The 23,118-nt window shown below is 49.3% G+C and overlaps 1 protein-coding gene across 1 annotated transcript; it reads left to right on the top strand.

Moving 5' to 3' along the window:
* Positions 1–2,263: 2,263 nt before the first annotated feature.
* On the top strand, positions 2,264–21,176 carry WNT9B (Wnt family member 9B; the record flags this gene model as incomplete). The annotated part of the gene is made up of 6 exons (XM_084222243.1): positions 2,264–2,430; positions 2,566–2,761; positions 9,878–9,981; positions 11,027–11,283; positions 19,407–19,672; positions 20,700–21,176. 6 exons carry the CDS (start codon positions 2,264–2,266, stop codon positions 21,174–21,176), a joined length of 1,467 nt encoding a protein of 488 aa, XP_084078369.1.
* Positions 21,177–23,118: the final 1,942 nt, after the last annotated feature.

Below are 23,118 nucleotides of genomic sequence, written 5' to 3'. Positions count from 1 at the left end.
GCTCATCTCTGCCAGCCAGGCAGGGACAGAGCTCAGGGATGCTCAGACAATTTTGGTGCCTGTGAGTCCCAGACAGATTTAGTATTTCTCCCTCTGAAGTTTAACAGTGGATAAATAATATTTAATAAACAACCTCTAACTTTAAACACACTTATTCAGATAGGTGATGTCTGCTCAGATCTCATATTTTAAGAAAGGTCATAAATGCTGGACAAGACTGATCGAATCTTGCAATATGTCTTTCATTTTCTTTCATCACTTTCAGTTTCACTGAAGGATGCATTACTTTTGAACTGTTGTTTCAAAGGTGGGCCAGAAGGGAACTGAAATGGACGAGCCCAGGTGCAGACAGGAGAGCAGCACGGGTCCCAGGAGCAGAGAACAGCTCCTGGCCCTCCACATCCTGAGGATCCTGCTGGGATTCTCTGCTCCAGGATGTGCTGGGTTTGTCAGCCTCTCACAGAGGCTGGTGCCAGGCACCTCCCTGGATCAGGAGGAGGGTGGGATGGGCACAGGGCACCTCCAGCTGGGCACAGAGCCCTCCTCATCTCTTGGATTATGCCTTTTTCTGGTCTAGAGATGGTGTAACTGAGAGGCATTTTAAAAACTTTTATTCAATTTTCAGCCTCATGGGGAGAGTGAGACAATACAGGTGTTATAATTCACACCATCACAATTAACAGCCAACTATTTCTTAATTACAGTGTAAATCCATTTCCTATACTCACCCATTGCCTGGCTGGTTTCACGTGCCTGTCCAGACCCTTCCACACCCACAGCTCCACGGTCCTGGCATTTTGTGGGAGTGTTTTCAAGGGTAGGCTCTGCACCTTTATCCCAATGGCCACTTTTGGGATCTGGAAATTTGCTTCTGAGCTCTTCTGTGAAGGTTTTGTGTGATTGCACTTGAAAGGATCAGGCTGGGTGTTAAACCCCCTTCCCTGGAAGGATTGGGATGGGTGTTAAACCCCCTTCCCTGGAAGGATTGGGATGGGTGTTAAACCCCCTTCCCTGGAGGGATCAGGCTGGATGTTAAACCCCCTTCCCTGGAGGGATTGGGCTGGGTGTTAAACCCCCTTCCCCTGGAGGGATCAGGATGGATGTTAAACCCCCTTCCCTGGAAGGATTGGGATGGGTGTTAAACCCCCTTCCCCTGGAGGATTCAGGCTGGGTGTTAAACTCCCTTCCCTGGGGGGATCAGGCTGGGTGTTAAACCCCCTTTCTCTGGGGGGATCAGGCTGGGTGTTAAACCCCCTTCCCCTAGAGGGTTCTGTACCTGTAGGATGAGTGCCCCAGAGGTGTGGGGATCCTTGGGGGTCTGCAGGACTTGGCTGGACAAAGCCACAGCCATCCTTGTCTAGATTTGACAGCTGCCTGTGTTGGCATGGGAGGTTTGTCTGGAGCCCTCCAAAGGGTCTCCTTCCCCCCAGCATTTCCAGGAGATGTCACCTGTGCAATGCAGGTTTGGTCACACGTGCTGTGGGAGCTGGGACGGGATCGACCTCCATGAGCAGCAGAGCAGCGAGTTGAGCACAGGCGGGATGTGCTGCGGGCTGCTGGGTGCCCGGGCACAGCGGGGGCCTCTTCTCCTCCTCCCTGACGCTTCCCTGCCCTGAGAAGTGCCCGAAGGCAGTGCTGAGCCTTGGAAAGGGGCAGTTCCCCTGCCGCACCACGGCGATGGTTCCATGGGGCACTGCGGGCATCCCGGAGCCTGGCACCGAGCTCCAGCGAGTCCCGGGGGATGGAGGGATCCCGGGGGATGGAGGGATCCCGAAAGGATGGAGGGATCCTGAAGGAATGAGGGATCCCGAAAGGATGGAGGGATCCCGAAAGGATGGAGCGATCCCGGGGGGATGGAGAGCCCCGGCGATAAAGGGATCCCGCCGGGATTGAGGAACTGTGAAGGGATGGAGGGACCCGAGGGGGATGGAGGGATCCCATGGGGATGGAGTGATGCCGGGGAAATGGAGCGATCCCGCCGGGAGGGAGGGATTCCGGGTGAATGGAGTAAGCCGGCGGGGATGGAGGGACCCGGAGGGGATGGAGGGACCCGGCGGGGATGGAGGAACCCGGCGCGACGTCCCCGAGGGCTGGGGGGGCGGCGGGTCCCCAGGGAGCCCCGGGGGTTCCCGGCGGCGGTGGGACGGGACGGGACGGGACGGGACGGGACGGGACGGGACGGGACGGGGCCGCCCCGCCTCCCGCTTAAAGAGCCGCGGCGCCGGGCGGCCCGCAGCGAGCTGGGACCGGCACCGTCCGCACCATGCGCTCCGCCGCCAAACCCTGCCGCATCCTCCTCCTCCTCCTCCTCCTGCCGCCGCCGCCCGCCGCCGCCTACTTCGGGTCAGCACCGCCCGCGGGGACCGGGGGGAACGCGGGGAGGCACCGGGACCCGGGGCGGGGGACGGAGCGTCCGTGGGGCAGCTCGGGGTGAGCTGGGGCAGTTCGGGGTGAGCTGGGACAGCTCGGGGTGTTCATGGGCAGTTTGGAGCGTCCTGGGGCAGCTCGAGGTGTCCTGGAGTAGCTCGGGGTGTTCATGGGTAGCTCAGGGTGTTCATGGGGCAGCTCGGGGTGTCCTTTGGGACAGCGGCGGGCCGTGGCAGCGCGGTTCCCCGCGGATGCTCTGCGGAGGGCGAGCGGGGGCTCCGCGGGGCTGCCCCGGTGCCCGGGCACGTCCCCGTCGCTGCCAGGGGGTGCCGGGCGAACCGCGCACCTGCAGCGCCCCGAGCATCCCCCGGGCAGCGCTGGCACCGCCGGGACCGTGCGGGGACACAGGGGACACAGGACACACAGGGGACACACGGACACAGGTTCTGGGGTCGCAGGAGCCTCCCCGAGCTCCTGCGGGGTGACCAGAGGAGGATTTACCGTGCAAGAGCGGGATGTGGAAGTTCTGTTGGATGGGAGGAAAGCCGGATTTCACTCCTGAAGTGCGCTCCGGGTGTGCCCAGGGTGCGAATCGGCCCCGGGCATGGGGCAGTGATCCCTCCCTGCAGGCTGCCTCCCTGGGGGAGAGGATGGGGCTGGCACAGGGCTCGGCAGGCAGCGATGGGGCACATGAAGGTGCTTAAAGCCAGCCCAGGACCGAGGCAGAGCTGCTGCTCCAGGGTCAGAATCACTCGGGCACAGCTGTCCCTGGGTTTGTTTTAGTTTTAATTTGCTTGGGATAAAGGCAGAGATGGGTTTGTAACAGGCTGGGTCAATGCAGAATTCCCCATGCAGAGTTCTGGGGGTTTTGTCCTGTGTTCTGTGTGAGCTGCTCCTCAGGCAGGGCTTCCAGACTCTTGTGGCAGGCAGAGCTGTTGGTGCTCACATCGGGGAGGGCAGGACAGACACGAGAATTTGTGATTCAGTGATTGCAGCGCTCAGGGCTGCTCTGTGCTGCCTTGCACACGTGGAGGGTCCTGCTCCCTCTCCACTGATCCTCCCAGCACATGCTGGGAAGTGTCTGCTGGCTTGGCACTTCTCACCTGGGACACGACTGCTATCTCATTCCTGCTGCATAAAATAATCTGGATTTTAAATTTATTAATTGTATCATTCAGCCTAATTCACGTGGAAGCATCTGCTGGGGAGGGGCTCCCCTTTCTCAGTCACTCGGTGTCAGCACTCACTCCCTCCCTGAAGGGGTTGGGTGTTGGATTAATCCCTTTTCTGACCCAGGGATGGGACAACTGAGGGGCGTTTAAAAACTTTGATTCCATTTTCAGTCTCATGTGAAGGCCATGTGAGGCAATACAGATGTAATAATTCATGCTATCACAATCAGAGCCCACAGCTGGGCTGCAGGGAGAGTTTGGCTTTCCAGGCACAGGGATGTGCCAGGGGAAGTGAATGAATTTGTGCAGATAACAGCACGGAGCTGTCACTGACCACTGCTCAAGCTGGACCCTGTTAAAGCAGCCTCAGTGATCCTTTGCTCTGTGGCAATGATTTATTTGGCACAAGCAGCTTTCTGTGTGTACAAGCACACAGAATTGTGTGCTTTATTTGGTTTTAAATGTGCTTTTAAAAATTTTATTTGGTACAAGCACGTGAAATCTGTGTGTGCTGCCTCTTGACCATGCACAGCTCAGGATCTGAGGCTGTAGGGTCAGTTTTCAATGTGAGATTTTTTCCCTTGAGGGGTCTGGCACAGGTGTGTCCTGTGTATTCTCACCTCTTCATCTAAAAATCAAAAGAAGAAACCCATAAGAACTCAGTGAGTTTGGTGGTGCTACATGGGTGCTTTCAGATACAAAATTCAGCTGATAGACTTCAATATTTTAGAAGGGAATGTTTGATATGGCTTGGTTTGGGAGAAAACCAATCTCACACCTGAATTATTACTGAACTGGAGGGGACCCTGGCTCGGTGGTCTGCTTCTAAGTGTAGCCAAAGAGGAGAGACTGTGGCACATGAGCCAAATATTGGCTTCCCAAACACTTAATGGAGAAAACCTGCAAAGATTTAAGAATGAGTGAAGGAGGCTTTTGGGTGGCAACATGCAGAGACAGGACCTGAGCCCTTTCTGCTGTGGATGTGGCAAAGGTGAAGCATTGCTGGTTCAAAGGGTGAAGGAAATGCCAACTTTGATTCCATCAGGGCAAAGGGAAAGCATGAAGTGTGTGGGATAGTGCAGCAAAAATGGTACAAGGGCTTGGCAAAGATGGAGCTCACCTTTAAATACAGAAAACAAAGTTTTGCCAGAGTGAACACAGCATTACAATGGAGAAATCCAGAGAAACTCAGAATGGGTTGGGTTAGGAGAGACCTTTAAAGGTCACCCAGTGCCACCCCTGCCAGGGCAGGGACACTTCCCACTGTCCCAGGGTGCTCCAAGTCCCATCCAGCCTGGACTTGGGAACTTCCAGGGATCCAGAGGCAGCCCCAGCTGCTCTGCCCACCCTCCCAGGGAAGGATTCCTTCCCAATATCTCATCCACCCCTGCCCTCTGGCAGTGGGAAGCAATTTTTGTGTTATGGTTTTAGGACAAGGGGGGATGTCTTTAAGAGCAGCAGCTGTGGGCAGAGCTCTGAGCCCATTCCCAGTGCCTGGAGCTCTCTGGGGTCTGTGCTTGAGCAGATCCTGAGCTCCTGGTGCTGGGTCACAGGGGGAAATCAAACCTTGCTTTTAGGAGAGGGAGGGAATAGCAGTGTGTGAGAGGTGGCCTGGCTGTTGCTGGGGTTGTGTTGGGGTTGTGTTGGGGTTGTGCTGGGCTTGCCTGGCTCTCTGGTTGCAGGAATCCAGGAGTGTGCAGTGTCCTCACCTCCTGACTCCCTCTGAGCCGGTTTTGCTTCCACCTTTGCTTCAATCCTCCCCCACCCTGCAGCCTCCTGTAAAGCATTCCCTCCTCCTCATGCTTTTCCTCTCAGGATGTTCAGCTCCTCAGGTGGTGGGAATGTCTCCAGACCTCATTAAAAGCTCCAAGCCTCCTGTTGTCTCCTTGTTCACGTTTCACAAGGTGAAAAGGCATTTAGGATGTGCTGGAGGGCAAAAAGCTTCTCCCAGGGCAGAATGCAGAACAGACCCAGCCCAGGCAGGAGGTTGGTGGGAAGGTGGAAGTACCAAAGCTGATCAAAGCCTTCTCCTGGGGGGCCTCTGTGGAGCAGGCTGGGACATGTCCCACCCATGGGCCAGGCTGGCCCCTGCTCCATGGGTAGATTTCTTTAGAGCTCACCCTGAAATTCCTGTGCTGGCTGCAGAGGTGTCTGGGATCTCCCAGGATGTGCTGGCTGAGCTCACAGCTCCTCCTGGTCCAGCCCTACCCATGCCCTCTGCATTTAGTGCTGCTTCTGCTCCATCAAAGGCAGTGGCAGAATTTTTGCTCATTCCTTGCTGGAAGGATTTTTTGGGGCTGTTAGGGGGTAAAAAAGGCAGTGGCAGAATTTTTGCTCATTCCCTGCTGGAAGGATTTTTTGGGGATGTTAGGGGGTAAAAAAGGCAGTGGCAGAATTTTTGCTCATTCCCTGCTGGAAGGGTTTTTTGGGGATGTTAGGGGGTAAAAAAGGCAGTGGCACAATTTTTGCTCATTCCTTGCTGGAAGGATTTTTTGGGGCTGTTAGGGGGTAAAAAAGGCAGTGGCAGAATTTTTGCTCATTCCCTGCTGGAAGGATTTTTTGGGATGTTAGGGGGTAAAAGCAGCACATGGCTTGCAGGGCTGTTGAAGCTGGGCCTTGCAGACTTTTGGAAACAGCACCAAATGATACCTTAAAGTAAATATGATCATCCCTAAAAAGCTGTTCTCAAATCTCCTGTATCCTCCTAGAGGTGTCCAGCAAGCCTTGGTTTCCATCCCATTAGCCCAGTTACCACATCCCATAATTTTCCTTGGTAAATGTCCTATTGCATCATTCCCCTGATAAATCTGATGGACCAAACACACTTCAAATAACTCTGGTGTCTAGTTCTGAGTGCTCCTGGAAAGGTTTCTGAGGATATTTCTCTTCCTGTTGAGCTGATAATTAAATGTTGATAATATTTACAGGCTGCATTATTTTCCTCAAATTACAAATCCTCTTTCAGGAAGGTTTGCTACAGCATCACTGTTGTCATTGTCAGTCACACAGAATGCTGGGGTTTTAAAAAAGACAGAGAAAGAGCAGAAATGGAGAGGGAAAGAAACTTTCAGCTGAGATCTGGGGAGCCTGAGGATGGAGTCTGTGGTGAGCCAGCAGAGGGGCTGTGGGGCTGCAGGTGCATTGCAGAGGGAAAGGATTTTCCTGGATGCTTTTTGATTCTCTTCAGCCCCCAGACTCTCTTTAGTCATTATCTTAGTGTAGCACAGGTTCTAAAATCCCATCCCACTGGGTGCTGAGTGTTTCATGCCAGGAGTGCTCTGGGGAATGGGGCCAGTGCAGAGTTAGACTGAAAATCTGCTCTCCCCTGTCATGACTGCCCAGCACTGCCCTGGGCTGGGATCAGCCCTGGAACTTGTGCAAACCCAGGGCACTGTGAATATTTCTCTGTCTGCTCTGGGGTGTCCTGAGCCCAGGGCAGCACTGACTCTGACCCTCATTCATGGAGAAAGTTTCCCAGACTTCAAGATAAACTGGAATCCACAAAGTGTAAAAGAGATTATAAAGAACAGTGTGGGTGTGTCACTGGGTGAGAAATTGAGGTTTTGGGATTTTTAGTGTGTTGTGGATGGCAGCAAGATGGAGGGCACAGGGTTTGTCCTGGGTTTCTTCTTCATGCTTCTTCTTCCTTCTTCTCCATGGGCTTGAGTGGGATTTTGTAATTGGGAGGAAAAATCTGCATTGTGTGCTTCCAGGGATCAGTTATTGGGTTAAAAGTGAAAATAATCCAGGTGTCAGTTCTTAATTGGATAGTTTAACTTTAAAAGACCTTGTAACAAGAGATTTTTAGCCATTTTTGTGGTGCTTTTCCAGCGCACTGAGCCTGGTGTGGACAGCGTGCAAAACTTTAGATAACAATAAACAAGAACCTGAAGACTGAAAAAATCCAGTGCCTCTCTCTTTCCTGACACAAAACCACCCCAGGAGGGTCTCCCCCAGCAGTCAGGGAATCAGCAACAGGTACCCTGGCAGGAACTGCCTGGAACTGGGATCCACAGGGAAATATTTCCTGTGGCTGAGCTGGGAGGTGGAAGGAGTCAAACCAAGGATGCCCAGACCATGGGAGCCCAGAGCAGGTGAGGGTGGAGAGCCCTGCCCTGGTTACTGCTCTCCTCCCAAACTGGCAGCTCTTCTGATGCAGGAATTTTACATCCTGTTCTCTGTGGAATTTCAGGAGAAATCTTTTTAAAAAATGAGTCTGGATCTGGACACATCATCTGTTACTGCTCCCAGGGAGGGCTTGCAGCAAACAATCCATCTCAAAGGATTCTGACTCACAGCATCATGTGAACTCATCTGAGGTTTTAATTCCAGCTTTTTCTTATTGTGAGGAGCAGAAACTTGATAGAAAACCTGGAGGAAAACAGGTATAGAGACACCTGCCTGGGGGTCTGAGATGACAACTCTGAGGGAGGAAAGAGAAGAGCTTTGATATCAACTGTTGGATCTCAGTATTGATTATGGAGATTTATAGTTTGGAAGCTCTGGGGATTTCTGCCCCCTCCTTTGCAGGCAGTGGGGGTGCAAGCAGAGGAACCATCAGTGCAGCACTCACAGGCCATCCCTTCTCCAGGGACAGATGGGGAGCATTAAATTGTGCTGTTTCTGAAAGGATGAAAACTCTGTTTGGCAGAGCTGAGCACCTCTGTGTCCTGCACAGGTTCCATCTGTCCTGCCCCACATTCTCCCAGCCCTTCCTGAAGCCTTCTTGCAGCTCTCTGTGGGGTGCAGATATTCCTGTGGAACATGAAAGGCCCCTGAAATCAGATATGGAGTCCTGTTGTGGGCTGCTTTGATTTTCTCCTTACTTGGGAGAGGTAGGAAAGGCATATTTTTACTGGTTTTTAAGACCTTTCAGATCCAGAGGACATTGGGCATTGCACAGGAACAGGCTCTCATTAAAAGTCTCTTAAGAAGCTGGAATGTGGCTGGAAGGAGATTAAAGGAAATAGATGAATTTAGCAAAGGGCTTAGACAGAAAAGGAGAGAGAAATAAAGTTGGAGATCCTTATTGTTCTTTCAGATTGCAAGCAGGTGTGCATTAATTCAAAGAGTTCACTTTCTTTGCTGTATGATCTGTAGATAATAAACTCTAAATCATCCAAAACCATGCAGTTTGCCTGACTGCAAATATCTGCATATTTTATATTTAATCTTGTACAAATGTTTGCATGCTCTGATCTCCATCAGATCCTGTGTTGGCTCTGCCCTGATGAAATACAGTTGTGGTGGGAGCCTGCAAAGCAATTTCTGGGCAATTTCTGGGCAATTTCTGGGGCTCTCCTGGCTCTGAGAGTGGCTTCTGCTCCCAGCTGTGCCACTGCCACCTGCATGGCCTTGGGCACCTCCTTGAATCCCTCTGCTGCTTGTCTAAGTTGAAATTTGTGTGAGAGATGAGTTTTGGGAGCTGTGTCTGTGCTCTGACTGTGAGACTCCTGGTCCTGGGAGCCTCCAACACAGCGATGGAATTATTGATATCATTTATATAATTATTTCCTGCTGACATTGCCCTGCCTCAGGTGACAAGTGTGAGAGTTTGCACAAGGGAGGCTGTCACAGATAGGAGTGTCCTGGGTAGCTTTAGCCACTTGGATTTACCAATTTACTTCTAATTTCATCAGCTGCATTCTATCCATCTGGTTATTTCTGACCTCCTTTTTTAGAGAAAAACCAAATTACTCTAAGTGTTGCAGCTTCAGAAATTCAACAACAACAACAATAATAATGATAAACAACCATCACCAATAATAAATACTACTACTACTAAATAAAAATAAAAATAATTAAGTAGGTTTGCCTGTGCAACCAACTATCTGAGTAGGATGCTGCATTACCTCTTTCAGAATTTGAAGTGTTGCTGGATCCAGTTTTAGGAAGTGTTTTTCCCATGAAGCTTCTGCTTTGAATGGTGAAAATGATGAATTAGACTCAGTATCTCTGTGTGTGGTCCCAGGCTGTATTTGCTGTGCACTATTGAGGCTGCTCTGGAAATGGAATCAAATTCTCCAAAGGTTTTTATGGTGCCTTTCTTCTACAAATACCAGCACCCAACATCCTTCAGAGCCTGGAGAATGGCAAAGCCACCTTCTCCCAAATCCCACTGCTGGGGACATCCTTGGGACAATCCCTGCCCAGGGCTGTAAAACTCAGGCCAAAGGTTGAGGTGGCTTCACCAATGAGAAGAAAAATGGGAAGACAAAAGCATGAACAGAAGCAGGGTGGCAGACTGAGATGCTCCCTCAGAATCTTTCCCAGCTTCTGGCAGTCTGCACATCCAGAATTTCCTGTGCCAGTGTCTTTGTGTTTACTGCTCCCTTTAGGACTTTGTCTTCCATGGTTTGTATGGATACCTGGATACTTCAGCATCCCTTGTGCCCTGCACTGAGAAGAGCTGCAAGTTGAACTACAGCCTCATTTATTTTAAGTCTAAAAATTAATAAATGATCAAAATTCCCCCCGATTCTTCTATTTTAGAGATCAGAATAATCTTTACTCACTTGGAGGCCAGTCCTGCTTCCACAGCCCTGTGTTCTCCTGCTATCCCTTCCTCTCCTGGTGGGAATTGTGGAAGGTATCCAGCCTGTGTTCCTCAGGTTTTTTGGAAATCTGTCAGCTGTAGATGTCCCAGCAGGCACCTCCATCTGTCCTTGCTCTGTGTGTGCAGTGATTCCTTCCCATGGGGCTGCTGGGACAGCACACACGGGCGTCTCCTCCTCCCCAGGGCATCCCCCTGGGACTTTGCCCTGGTGTGTGGTGGGGATGGGATGCCAGAGCTAATCAATCTGTATTGATCCATCTTCTGAGCTGGTAAAATGCCCCAACCTGCAGCTTCCTGAATATCCTTCCCTTCTTCACCTTTTCCATGATGATGATCTTAGAATTGTCACAGAATCCCAAACTGGTGTTGGACCTTTAAAGACTTCCCAGTCCAGTCCTGTGCCTTGGGTAGGGGCACCCAAGGGTGGCTCAGAGCTCCTGCACAACGTGACCCTGAATGACCCTGATGCCTCAGGTTTCAGCTTTTCTATTTTTCAGGGTCTGTGTTGCTTTAGTGGGTGGGTCTGGGTTCATATTTTGGGATGGTGAGCTCTGTGCACAGAGCAGGGAGACAAAACAATTCCTTCTCTAGCTGGGGACCAAGGACAAATGATCCAAATCTCAGCCTAAGAGCACAAACACCGTGGAATGAAGAGAAAAACAAAAAGGATGGGACTTGGTGGGCTGGAGCTGTAATGGGACAATTAAATCCAATATGCAAATGGGGCAGAACTGATCAAAGTGAGAGACCCCATGACCATTTTGGGTTCACTTGGGGTGTAGCCCTGGCTGGGCTCTTGTGAAGCATTTTAATAAATCCCTACTTCATTTTTTAGCTCTGTCCAGGCTCTGTTCTAGGCCAGCCCTCGCAGGGCATCAATCCCAGCGCTGTGCTCCCTAACTCACCTCCTCTCCCGCTTCTCTCCCCGCAGCCTGACCGGCAAGGAAGCCCTGGCCCCGTTCCCGTCGCTGGGCGCCCCGGGGGGCTCTGGCCCGGGCCAGGCCCACGTGAAGCAGTGTGAGCTGCTCCAGCTGTCCCGCAAGCAGCGGCGGCTGTGCCGCAGGGAGCCGGGGCTGGCCGAGACGCTGCGCGACGCCGTGCGCCTGGGCATCCTGGAGTGCCAGTTCCAGTTCCGCAGCGAGCGCTGGAACTGCAGCCTGGAGGGCCGGCCCAGCCTGCTCAAGAGAGGTACAAGGTAGTTGGTGTGCAGGGAAACCCTGGCTGCAGCGCCCAGGGGTCCCAAATGACACCTCACACGATGTTGTGGTGGAGATGGAGACCACACGCTCCATTTCCAGAAGGCTTCATTCAAACTGTTTTATTATGGTTTTTATACATTCTTACAAAACTCATCAGTTTGCATTTTACTCACTTTACTCAGAAAAACAAAGCACTCATTGGAATAGGCAGCTGCAGGTTTCTCTTATTTCTCCTTCTTTCTTTCTTGGTCAACAGCCTTGGTAGGAAATTCTTTCAGGGGTAAACATGGATCCTCTGATCAAACTTCTCTCTGTTGGTATGCAGGGAAACTCTGGCTGCAGCACCCAGGGTGTCCAAATTAAATCTCACACGATGTCATGGTAGAGATGGAGACAACACAAAGCAGCACACTGCATTTTCAGAAAGCTGTTTTCATTATGGCATGCATGCTTTTTATGCATTCTTACAAAACTCATCACTTTACACTCTACCCATTGGTCACCAAAGTGCTCATTGGAACAGGCAGTTCAGGTTTCTCTCATTTATCCTTCTTTCTTTCTTGGTGTCTATGTCAAGAACCTTGATAGGAAATTCTTTCAGGGGTAAACAAAGATCCTCTGATCAAACTTCCCTCTGGCTCACAGAAATCACTGTAAAACCTCTTCCACAGTTGGTGTACAGGGAAACTCTGGCTGCAGCACCCAGGGTGTCCAAATTAAATCTCACATGATGTCGTGGTAGAGATGGAGACAACACAAAGCCACACTCCATTTTCAGAAGGCTTCAAACTGTTTTTATTATAGCCTGCATGCTTTTTGTGCATTCTTACAAAGCTCATCAGTTCATACTTTACTCATTGGTCACCAGAGACAAACAAAGAGCTCATTGGAACAGACAGTTGCAGGTTTCTCTTATTTTCCTTCCTATTTCCTTCCCTTCTCTTATTATCCTTCTTTCTTTCTTGCTTTCTCTGTCAAGGACCTTGGTACAAAATTCTTTCAGGGGTAAACATGGATCCTCTGAGCAGACTCCTCTCTGGCTCACAGAAGTCACTGTAAATCCTCTTCCACTGCTGGGAAACTCTGGCTGCAGCCCCCAGGGTGTCCCAAATTAAATCTCACAGGAAGCAAAGTCACAGGAGTCTGAGATCTCTGTTTCACCCAGAGATGGAGCTGGGCAGTTTGGGCTCCTCTGCCACAAAATAAGCCTTGTCCTCATCTTCCCAGCATGGTTTGTCAAGGATTGGGAAGTGGGAGGAGGTTCACATCCTTGGCTGGTGGCTTCTTCTCCGAGAGCAGAGCTCCTTACACTGAGCTCCCTCCTCAGCTGGGGTGGTGCTGTGGGAAAACAGGGTCAGTTAAAGAAGAAAATCCCTTTAGTGCCTTGGATATTAGTGTATGTGAACCTCTGTTATTCTCAAATACAAAATTTAAACCTGTTTAGTGCTTGAAAAAGCTATTTATCTGCATGCAGACATCTCAGTGCATGTTGACAAATCTCTCCTAAGACTTTCACATAAATTTGGAGAAATTTGGGCAGAGTGGACAAAAGACCTGCTGGGTTTTTGTTTCCCAAAATGCTTTAGGTGAAGAAATTGTCCTGTAAGGTCTGGATTTGAGCAGGGAGGGATAATAAATCCTTCCAATGCTTGAGAAAAATACAATGAAGATGGACACTGAAATGATTTCTTAATAAAAATTCCCAGAGAATGCATATAGTGTTTGCCAGACCTGTCCTGATCCAACCAAAGCCTGACTGTTACAGAGCTTCAGCCCTTCAATAACCTCTATTAGCACTTACTGAGCTTCAGTCTTCAGATTTATTGAGTTTCTGTCCTTTGATAATGTTTAGCAACTTAATTTTTTTAAAAAGGACCTGAAGAAGCCAATATTAATTTTGATGAAAATCAATGCTAATTTTAATTAACATTGGGATCGAACTTTTTAATGTTTCCTTTTAAAAATATCAATTTTTATTACATTAAATATCAACTTAATATTTTAATAATTAAATCAGCACATGGAAGATCAGATTTTCTTTATTAAAAGGCTCTACTGTGAATTTTTTAGCAGGCAGTGGAAGGAGCTGTTCATCATCATTTTGAGTGTCTTTCTCACATCTGTACCTTCATCAACCTCAAAGAACTTGAAAATGACAATTGAATAATCCTCATCTTCAAATAGCTGGAAAATATTTAATTATCTGGCAGTGGCATGCCTTAACATTTCCAAGGGCTCCTGACTGACAAAATAAAATATCACCTGTAATTTCAAACCTGTTTTGGCAGATGGGGATAAGTGTTTGAAAACTTTTATTACACAATCTTAAGGATCAAATGATGATTTAATACAGCCAGGTATGCTGTGTGCACCCCCCTGTGGGACAGGACACTTGGCTGGGAGCAATTATTAGTTCTCATTTTCCTTTAGCTTGCAAAGGGGGTTGTTTCTTTCATAAAGAACATGAACATGTCTTTCAGCTGCCACTTTTGATCTGTTTGTGACATTTGTCAGGACTTTTTTGGAAATTGTTGGTCATGTCACCCATGTAGTGATGAGGCATTTTAGAAATGTTTAACTCATTTGATATCTCCATGGTCCTAGAGAAACCATGAAGAAAAATACAGATTTTTAGCAGTCCTAAATGGTCTTAAGAGTGCAACAGAGTAGAAAAGGTCCTTCCCAGTGAGATGGGGCATTTTTGTAACAGGTGAAAAGCCACATTCAATTTACAATCCCAGCTGACAAACTTCTGTGACTGATCTGGATCATCAGATCTACTTCTAGAGATGCCAAAAAACAAACAAACAGAAAATAAGCCAAGGATTTTCTGGCTCTTGAAATGCCAGATTTATTTTACCAGTCTGCACCATTTGTTGCTCTTGATAGTTCTCTGGGTGCAACAGGGAAACTCCTTTTGCATTGTCTGCAACATTTCTGTGGCACTTATGACACCTCTTACTCCTCAGTGATCCATGCAAAATCCTCCTGCATTCCTTCTCCCCTCCTCTAAAGATCCATGGAAAGAGTTAAATGATTTCCTCCACCTTGTTACACAGGGGCAGTTGGTGTCTTTATAAAATCATGGAAAGCAGTGCTGCCCTTTTGGTGTCCTGGCTGTGCCATTAAGGGCTGCTGGAAGTCAGGTGAAGCAGGATTTCATCTCAAATTACTCAGTGATCTGGGGAAATAAAGACCTTTAGCAAAGAGGTCAGAGCCAGCCACTCACAGAATCCTTCTTGAGAAATGAGGGCTCTGCAATCCTTCCATCCCTTAATCCACTCCTTTGCCTCCTGCTGGTTGGACTCTGACCTTCCAGCAGTGGTTTCCCTGCTGTCATGAGGAATCCAGGAGTGGTGCAGCAGAGGAGTGGTGACTCACAGACACAGAATTTCCATGATGGGAGATTTGGAGGAAAAAAAATCTTCTGAGCAAAAAAGCCCTGAGCAGCTGGCACTGGAGCCAGCCCTGCTTTGAGCAGGAGGTTGTTCTGAAGACCTCAAAAGTCCTTCCATCCTAAATCTTTCTATACTTCTATAGCTTTTTTTTTGGTTTTTGCTGTTGTTTTCAGAGAGATGCCTCCTCCACCTGCTCTGAAACACTCTCACTCCTTCATTGCAGCACTGAAAACTCTGACCCTGAGCATCTTTCCTCTGGCAGAGTCACCCCACAGCAAAACACCTCCCATTACAATTTTCCCTGTGGTCTGGAGCACACCACAGCACTCAACAGTGCATTGCAGCAAAGCCCTTCTGTATTTATAGGCTGCTGAGCTAAGAAATCCTGCTGGAGAGCTCAGGGCAAGCCTTGGACACATGGAAGGTCCTACCAGAGGGAGCTGCTTTGCTGCAGCCTCCTGAAATCCATCTCTGTGCTGGGTGTTTGCAGCCAAACTGCCCAGCAGAGACATCTGCACCCAGATGTTCCCCCTGCACTGAGAGCTTCAGTTCCATCCTGTCCCTGGCAAGAGCTCAGTGGGGTCAGGGCAGTGACCCAGCCCCAGCCCAGGCCCTGAGAGCCCAGAATTGTCTCCAGGCCCCCTCCAGGAGCTCTGTTGCAGGAGACATAGCAGGACACATGGAGTAGCCTCTGTTCAGATCCCAAATTGTGCTCCTTGGAGCTGATCACTGCCATTTGTGGTGTGTCCTCCTGAAAGTCCAGCTCCAGCAGCTGCTCTGCTGAAGGGCAGCTTTTACTTCCCTCATTTGTTTCATGAATTAACAACTAAATGGTGATTGATTCCTCGTGATAGAATGGAGGGAGTCATCTTAGACTTTTCAGACAAGTATTTGGCAGCCTGGTGGTGTTGAAGCTTTGTTTGAAGGAGAAGGAGATGTTTCAAAGTCTGCTGGGTATCTGCAGTTGCTGCTGTCTGCAGTGGCCTGACCACAGCAGTGGCCTCTGATTTCCAGTGGGCTGAAAACTGGCCAGGAAAACATGGGGAAACCAAAGCATCTGAAATAGCAGGAGCAGTGTGGTGATCCACAGAGTCAGATTTAGCAGGGGCTGTGGAGCCTGCTGGCTCCTCCTGGCATGGGAAAGGGCCTCTGGAATGCTCTCCTCACCTCTGGGATCAGCGTGTCACAGAGGGTGTTGGGAATCTTGTCAGCATTTGGAGATTGGCTGCTGGGATGATTTACCAGATTTAGGATCTCAAGTATCAGTTATCCTCTCTTAGCTCCTTTGGAGAGGGTCAGGCACTGTTTGAAAATGTGTGAGCATCATGCTGCTGTCCACAGCCTGCACTGACCACGTCTCATTCCAGCTTTTACAAAACTTTTGGTGGATTTGGTGACATTCTTTCATTATCTTTAGAGTATCCTGAGAAATTTTGTAGAGGATCATCAACCAGAGAGATTAATTGCAAATTATTACCCCAGTGGTTACAGCCACCAGAATGTTGAGGCAGGAAGCAGACTGTTGGTTGATCTCCTTGTCTCCTCCATATTTCCCCAATTCTCCCCACATTTCCATGCTATTGGTAGATCTTTATCTAAAATTCTGCAATTCCAAAGAGCTCCTATGAAGTCTATTGAAGTTGCTAATGAAGCCCCTCCATTATGCTCATGATTAGCCACATTTTTCATTCTCCTTGCTGGCGAACATCAGGAGAACTCTGTCCTGCTCTCTTGGTCGTGACTGTGGTGGACATCACTCAGATTTCAGCTCTCAGTGTTCTGATCCACTGTTACAGCTGGATGGGAATTCCCTGAGGGAACAGAATGATGGAGAGATTTGAGGTTGGACTTGGTGAATTCTAGAAGTGGCTTCCAACCTTTGCTCCAGGCAGGGCTCAAGTGCAAGTCTGGGTCAAGTCTCCGTGGTTGTCTCTCTCTCTTCCATTATTGGGGAAAACAGATTTTCCTTCTGATGTGGAAGGAAATTTGAAATTTTCCCATGTGGAATATTTTTTTGCTTCATTATGTTTTCTTCCATGCAATGTATAAGTGCTCTATCTTCCATAAACCAAATTTTTTCTATTTTGGCTGATCTTATCCATTCCTGCACTCAGAGCTATTGATCAGTCAGCTGTCTCTCTCTTCCTTGCACCAATTCCTAAATTTTAGACTTGCTAAACAATTTCCCATTAATAGGTTTTTTTTTTTTTTTCAAATCTAGAGGAAATATTAAGATTTTCCCAGGGCTGAATAACAGAGGAAGTAAATATAAATAAATACAAATATTTTAGCATTTGGGTCAGGTTTGTGCCAATCAGAGTTTCTGAAACTTCTGTGAAGCTCATGGGTATCAATATTCCTATTCCTGTCTGATCTCATTTCTCTACATGAAATTTTCATTCAGCCACTGTACTTTGTTTCCTGCTTAAAATGTCAAAGTCACACCATGACCTCAGGGATCGTAGCCCAGCTGGGAATCCTGCTTTGGGGAGGAGAACAGCTTCAGAACACACCTCTACAGTCACTGGGAGCAGATGATTTACAGGGAATTCAGAAAACCCACACACGTGTGTGCTTTGCCATCTTGCCAAGATGTCCTTTAGCATGGAACCCTTCCCGTTCCAACTACATGTGGTCTTTTCATAGAAAATAGCCAGTTAAACCATTTAAATTAAAATTCCCATTAAAAAACATTTTTAAATAACAGGTTGGATTTTGGGACACTTTCTCAGTCTCTACTACAGATTTCCTGATTTTGTGACACAATGTGATGTCAATGACAGTCTGTAATTGCACCAATCAGCTCTGTGCTGGGGACAAACAGAGCTTGGGGACTGTCACTTTTTGCAGTTGGGCGTTTTCCCAGCGCTGTTTGTCTGTTGCCACCCTTCCCTTGCCCACATTGAAGCAGTCATGGGTGAGACTGGGGTGTCACTACATCAATCCCTTCCTCCTCTGTTCTATCGATGCAGGGCACCCCCAGCCAGGGAATAATGTGCTCTAACTCCATGATTCAGGAGGCTGAAAAGATGCTTTATTATGATAATATAATATAATATAATATAATATAATATAATATAATATAATATAATATAATATAATATAATATAATATAATATAATATAATATAATATAATATAATATAATATAATATAATATAATATAATATAATATAATATAATATAATATAATATAATATAATATAATATAATATAATATAATATAATATAATATAATATAATATAATATAATATAATATAAAGATATACCAGATACTACTCCATACTAAAACTACACTACAGAAATACCTGCCTGGAGACAGTCAGGACACAGCTTTGACCCAACTGGCCAATCAATCCCAACAACCATCACCAAAATCCAATTAACAAATCTCTTTCGGTAACCAGTCTCCATAACACATTCCACGTGTGCCAAACAGGAGGAGCAGCAAGTAGAGATAAGAATTGTTTTCTCTTCTTCTCTGAAGTTTCTCCCTGCCTTTCCCTAGGAGAAATCTTTGGGAAAGCTGTGCCTGCTGCTCTCTGTGAAGAGAACTGTGGCCACACTGTTCCTCTGCTGGGGGTGGTGTGGGAGGGACGGAGGAGTTTGGTGTCTTGGTGCTTCTAAGTATTTAAAAGGGTTTAGGCAGGAGAGGAATAGCAATGCTGCGAGGGCCCCAATGGAGGAGGACTCTATTGATGTTAGAAGGCTAATAAGTTACTTTATTTTACTATATTGTTCTATACATCTAAACTGAGCCTGCCAAGCACTCAACTCTGCTCACACTGCACAGGATCCTGTGACTGTCAGTGACAGTCCTGACACACACACACACCTGGCCCTGGCAGGGCAGGGAAACAAAACACCATCCCTGTGGGTAAACAATCTCCATATTGCATTCTACTGGGGCACAAACACAGGCACAGCAAATGATAAGAATTGTGTTTTCTTTCTCTGAGGTTCAGAGAATGTGAAACCCAGAAATACTCTTGGGAAGAATTGTGCCTTGCTTTTCTCTGTGAAGAGAAATGTGGGGCTACAGAGAGGCAGGGAGCTGCCTTTCCTGCTCCTCCCATCTCCCAGCCTATTGGAACAATACCAATATAGACAGATGGGGCGTGCCTGAGCTTGTCTGGCCCTTGCTGCTTGACCAAATAGTGGCACTGTGGTGTTTCACCCCAGAGACACCTTTGGCTAGCTGGATGCTGCAGCTGGGCACATGGAGAAACCCAGGCATGCAGGAGCTCAGATTCACCTTGGTGGAGAAGCTTTAAGGCGATGGTGAAGGAAAGGAGTGGGTTCTGCTGGAGGGTTTTGATCCAGAGCTTTATTCCTGGCCCAGAGGGATCTGAGTCCAGCAACATCTCCAACAGAACTCCCCGAACCGCATGGTTTGCTCGGCCTTTTACCCAGGGGAGAGGGAGAGGGAAGGAACATGGGGACCACCAACCAGGTACAGGAGGGGAGGTCTCAAGGGACAAAGGACACCTGGATGGCCCAGTGCCCCCCCAGGGGTAGAGGGCATCCTTTGAATCTGCCAATCACTCAACACCCTTCTGGAATGCCAGGATTGACAGACAGTGCTCGGCAGAGGTGAGGGGAGGGGGAAGGAGCGATGACTGACACACCTGGCAGGGAATTATCAAGGAGAAGCCTGGGGTATCTGAGGCAAACCGTGCCATCCCACCGCAGCACCAACCCCTGTCCCCTGCAGGGTTTAAGGAAACAGCCTTCCTGTACGCCGTGTCCTCGGCGGCGCTGACGCACTCGCTGGCGCGGGCGTGCAGCGCGGGGCGCATGGAGCGCTGCACCTGCGACGACTCCCCGGGGCTGGAGAACCGCAAGGCCTGGCAGTGGGGCGTCTGCGGGGACAACCTCAAGTACAGCACCAAGTTCCTGAAAAAGTTCCTGGGCCAGAAGAGGATCGGCAAAGACCTGAGGGCCAAGGTGGACATCCACAACACCAACGTGGGCATCAAGGTAGGAGCGGCGCCGGCAGGCTGGGGATGAAGTTTGGAATTTTCAGTACGAGTCTTCCAACCCATCCTGTGTGTGAGAGGGGTGTTCAGTGCCCTGCTCACGAGCCAGACCTGTTCACCTGTGTGTCCTGGGCCTTGTGGTGCTGAGTCCCTGGGAAGTCCCCTGAGCTCTTGTGTGAGGAGATGCATGTTGAGTGGCAGAGGAACATCCTGTGTCCTGCAGTGGTCCCAGGGTAGGTGACAGGGAGACACAGCACAGTGACAGCTGTGAAACTCCACAGCTGAATGACTCCAGGGCTTATACCAGGGCCCCAGGGGGTTCTGAGAACAGCTGGAGCTTAGAGCTGGTGGCATGTGTGAAACTGATTAAAGACTGAAACTCTTGACATCAATTATGAGTCTGCTGGTCACTTGCTATGGAATGAGTCCTGTCACAGGTTTGGGTCAGGGAGACCATCAGATTGAACATTTTGACCTGTAGGTTACAGACACATCATTGTCTTCCGTTTACTGAGTCAAATTGATTGTTTAATTAGAGCACTGTCTTAATTTGAATACACCTAAAGGAATCCACCATGTTGGAGATACTCAGTTTTGTGATTGACTACTCCTACTGTGCCAAGCAGAATTAATAAGAACTTATTTAAGAACTTATTTGGTGTTCAGCTGGTTGTTCTCAGGCTATCCGCTCTCTGGCTCACCTGTCAACTCTGTAACTATTTCCTCTGCTTTGGTGTGTTTTTATTTTTTTTTGTTTTGGTTTGGGTTTTTGTTTGTTTTAGTGGGGGTTGTTTTTTTGTTTTGTTTTGGGGTTTTTTGGAGGGTTTTTTTGGGTTGGTTTTTTTGCTTATTTGGTTGGTTTTTTTTTGTTCTACTTTTTTAAAATTATTATTAACACTTTTTTCCTCCGTAGCCTAGAAATAATGCCAGTAAAACTGAAGAGCTTGCAGGTCTCTGCGATCTGAGCCGTTGCCTCTACCAGCACTAGGTCCTGGCAGGTAATAACCACCCCTCTCCTTCCTCACCAGGCGGTGAAGAACGGCCTCAAAACCACCTGCAAGTGCCACGGCGTGTCGGGCTCGTGCGCGGTGCGGACGTGCTGGAAGCAGCTCTCCCCTTTCCACGAGATCGGGCGGCTCCTGAAGCTGCGCTACGACGACGCCGTCAAGGTCTTCAGCACCACCAACGACGCCGTGGGACACTCGGAGCTGGCGGGGCCACACAGACACGGCCACGCGGGCAAGCAGCCCGCCCTGCCGCGCCCCACCGACCTGGTGTACGTGGAGGACTCGCCCAGCTTCTGCCGGCCCAGCAAATACTCCCTGGGCACCGCGGGCAGGACCTGCTCCCGCGAGGGCAACTGCGACAGCATGTGCTGCGGCCGGGGCTACAACACCCAGAGCCGCCTGGTCACCTTCTCCTGCCACTGCCAGGTGCAGTGGTGCTGCTACGTGGAGTGCCAGCAGTGCATGCAGGAGGAGGTGGTCTACAGCTGCAAGCAGTAGGGACAGCCCTGAGGGGCGAGGCGAGTCCAGGGGAGCAGCAGGGGGATAGGGACATGGTTCTCTGCTGCGGGGTCAGGGCAAAGGTGAGCACCAAATGTGTACTGTGCTCCTCCAGCCTCAGTGTTGAGATGCTCCAGCCTCAGTGTTGAGATGCTCCTACCTTGGGTTGGGATGCTCCAACCTTACATTGAGATGCTCCAACCTTGCGTTGAGATCCTCCAACCTTGGGTTGCGATGCTCCAACCTCAGTGTTGAGATGCTCCATCCTCGGCGTGACATGCTCCGGCCTCAGTGTTGAGATGCTCCATCCTTGGGTTGACATGCTCCAACCTCAGCGTTGACATGCTCCAACCTCAGCATTGACATGCTTCAACCTCAGCATTGACATGCTCCAACCTCAGCGTTGAGATGCTCCAACCTTGGGTTGTGATGCTCCATCCTGGGGAGAGCCCCTGCATGAGCAGGGAAAACCAGAGTGTTTGTCAGGTATGGGGTCAGGAAGGAGGGACAGAGAGCAGGAGGGATGTGGGGACAGCAGATGCAGCCACAGATATCCCTCAAGTTCAAACTTGTACTCACCTGTGTGGGAAGATCCTCCTTCTGCACCCCTCAGGTGCGCTCCTGGAGATGCATTGGGGTGGTGATGTTGGGACACTGAGGGCTTGTGCCCTGGATCCTGCAGAGAAGAGGATTAAGGGACTGGGGAGGCCACAACCAGAGACTGGCCCAGGTGTGGCAGGGCCAGCTGTGCTCCTGCACCAGGGCAGAAGGACTCTGACAGTGGGAAATTGCCAGTGCCATTCCCTGGGAGCTGGCTGAACCCTTTCTGCTGCCAACTCACCAACACACTGCTGAATAATCTCATTTTGACTCAAGAATTGTGCCTCAGAAATACCAGTTTACAAAGGGAGCTCATGTCCATCACCTCCCAGGTCTGTACTTTGGATATTGGACTCCAGGTGCATTTTAACCTTGCTCTTCCAGGTCACCTGGAATTGCTGCAGTGACAGTGTTTGAGCCATGAGAACTCAGCTGAGGGCTCTGAAGTCACCCCTCTGCAGCACTTGGCCCTCCCAGGGGATATTTATTGGATGTGATCCAGGGTGATGGTGCCAGTTATGCATCTCTCTTCCTCCTCCCCCTCAATCAATCAATCAATCAATCAATCAATCAATCAATCACCTTTTTGTCCTATGTGCAGCACACTCTGTGTGGTGCCCGAGGTGAGTCCCATCCCACAGTCCTGCCCTGTGCCAATGACAGGTAAAGCCTCTGAAAGGGAATTAGGAGCCATGGGAACTGGGGCACCTGAAAAATGGGCAAGTCATGAGTGACAATCCGTGCCCTGAGGAGTTGGGTATGTCCAGCCCCTGCAGGGTGAGGGAAGGTGACCTGGGGAAAAGAACACAGGCTGTTATAGAGTCATGAACCCCTGACTTTAAACCTTGTTTTTCCCTTTGACTTTTAGCTGAACACAGCAGCCCCAGCCTGTTCAGTTCCTTTGGCTGATTTAGGGAGCAATTTTGGGAATGGCAGCAAGGCACCCCCTGACCTGGCCACCAGGAAATGGAGGTGGAGCACATCCTCTCTGGGTGTTCAACTCTCTGACAGTGCATTTTCCTGCTCCAGGGTTTTCCTGGTTGATCCTGCAGCAGCTCTGGATTGTCCCTGAGGTAACAAACCTGCTGCATTTACTCATTCTTGGTAATGGGTACAGACCAGCCAGAGTGCAGATGGGCTGGTGCTGCAAAGAACATGGGAATCCGAAAACTCAAATCCAAATTCACTGGCAGTGTAAGGGGTGAAGGTGCTGGTTTGGGTAGCAAGATGGGCTCATCCACAGGTGGAACTGGGCTGAATTCCAGTAGGATGGAGCTCTCTCAGAGGTGTGGGATCTGCCTGTGTGCTCAGCTCAGTGTGGATCTGCTGGAGTGGGGCAGCT

Source organism: Fringilla coelebs (genome assembly GCF_963513975.1).
Source record: "Fringilla coelebs genome assembly, chromosome: 27".
Lineage (NCBI taxonomy): Eukaryota > Metazoa > Chordata > Aves > Passeriformes > Fringillidae > Fringilla > Fringilla coelebs.
This window is presented reverse-complemented; position numbering and strand designations above follow the sequence as displayed.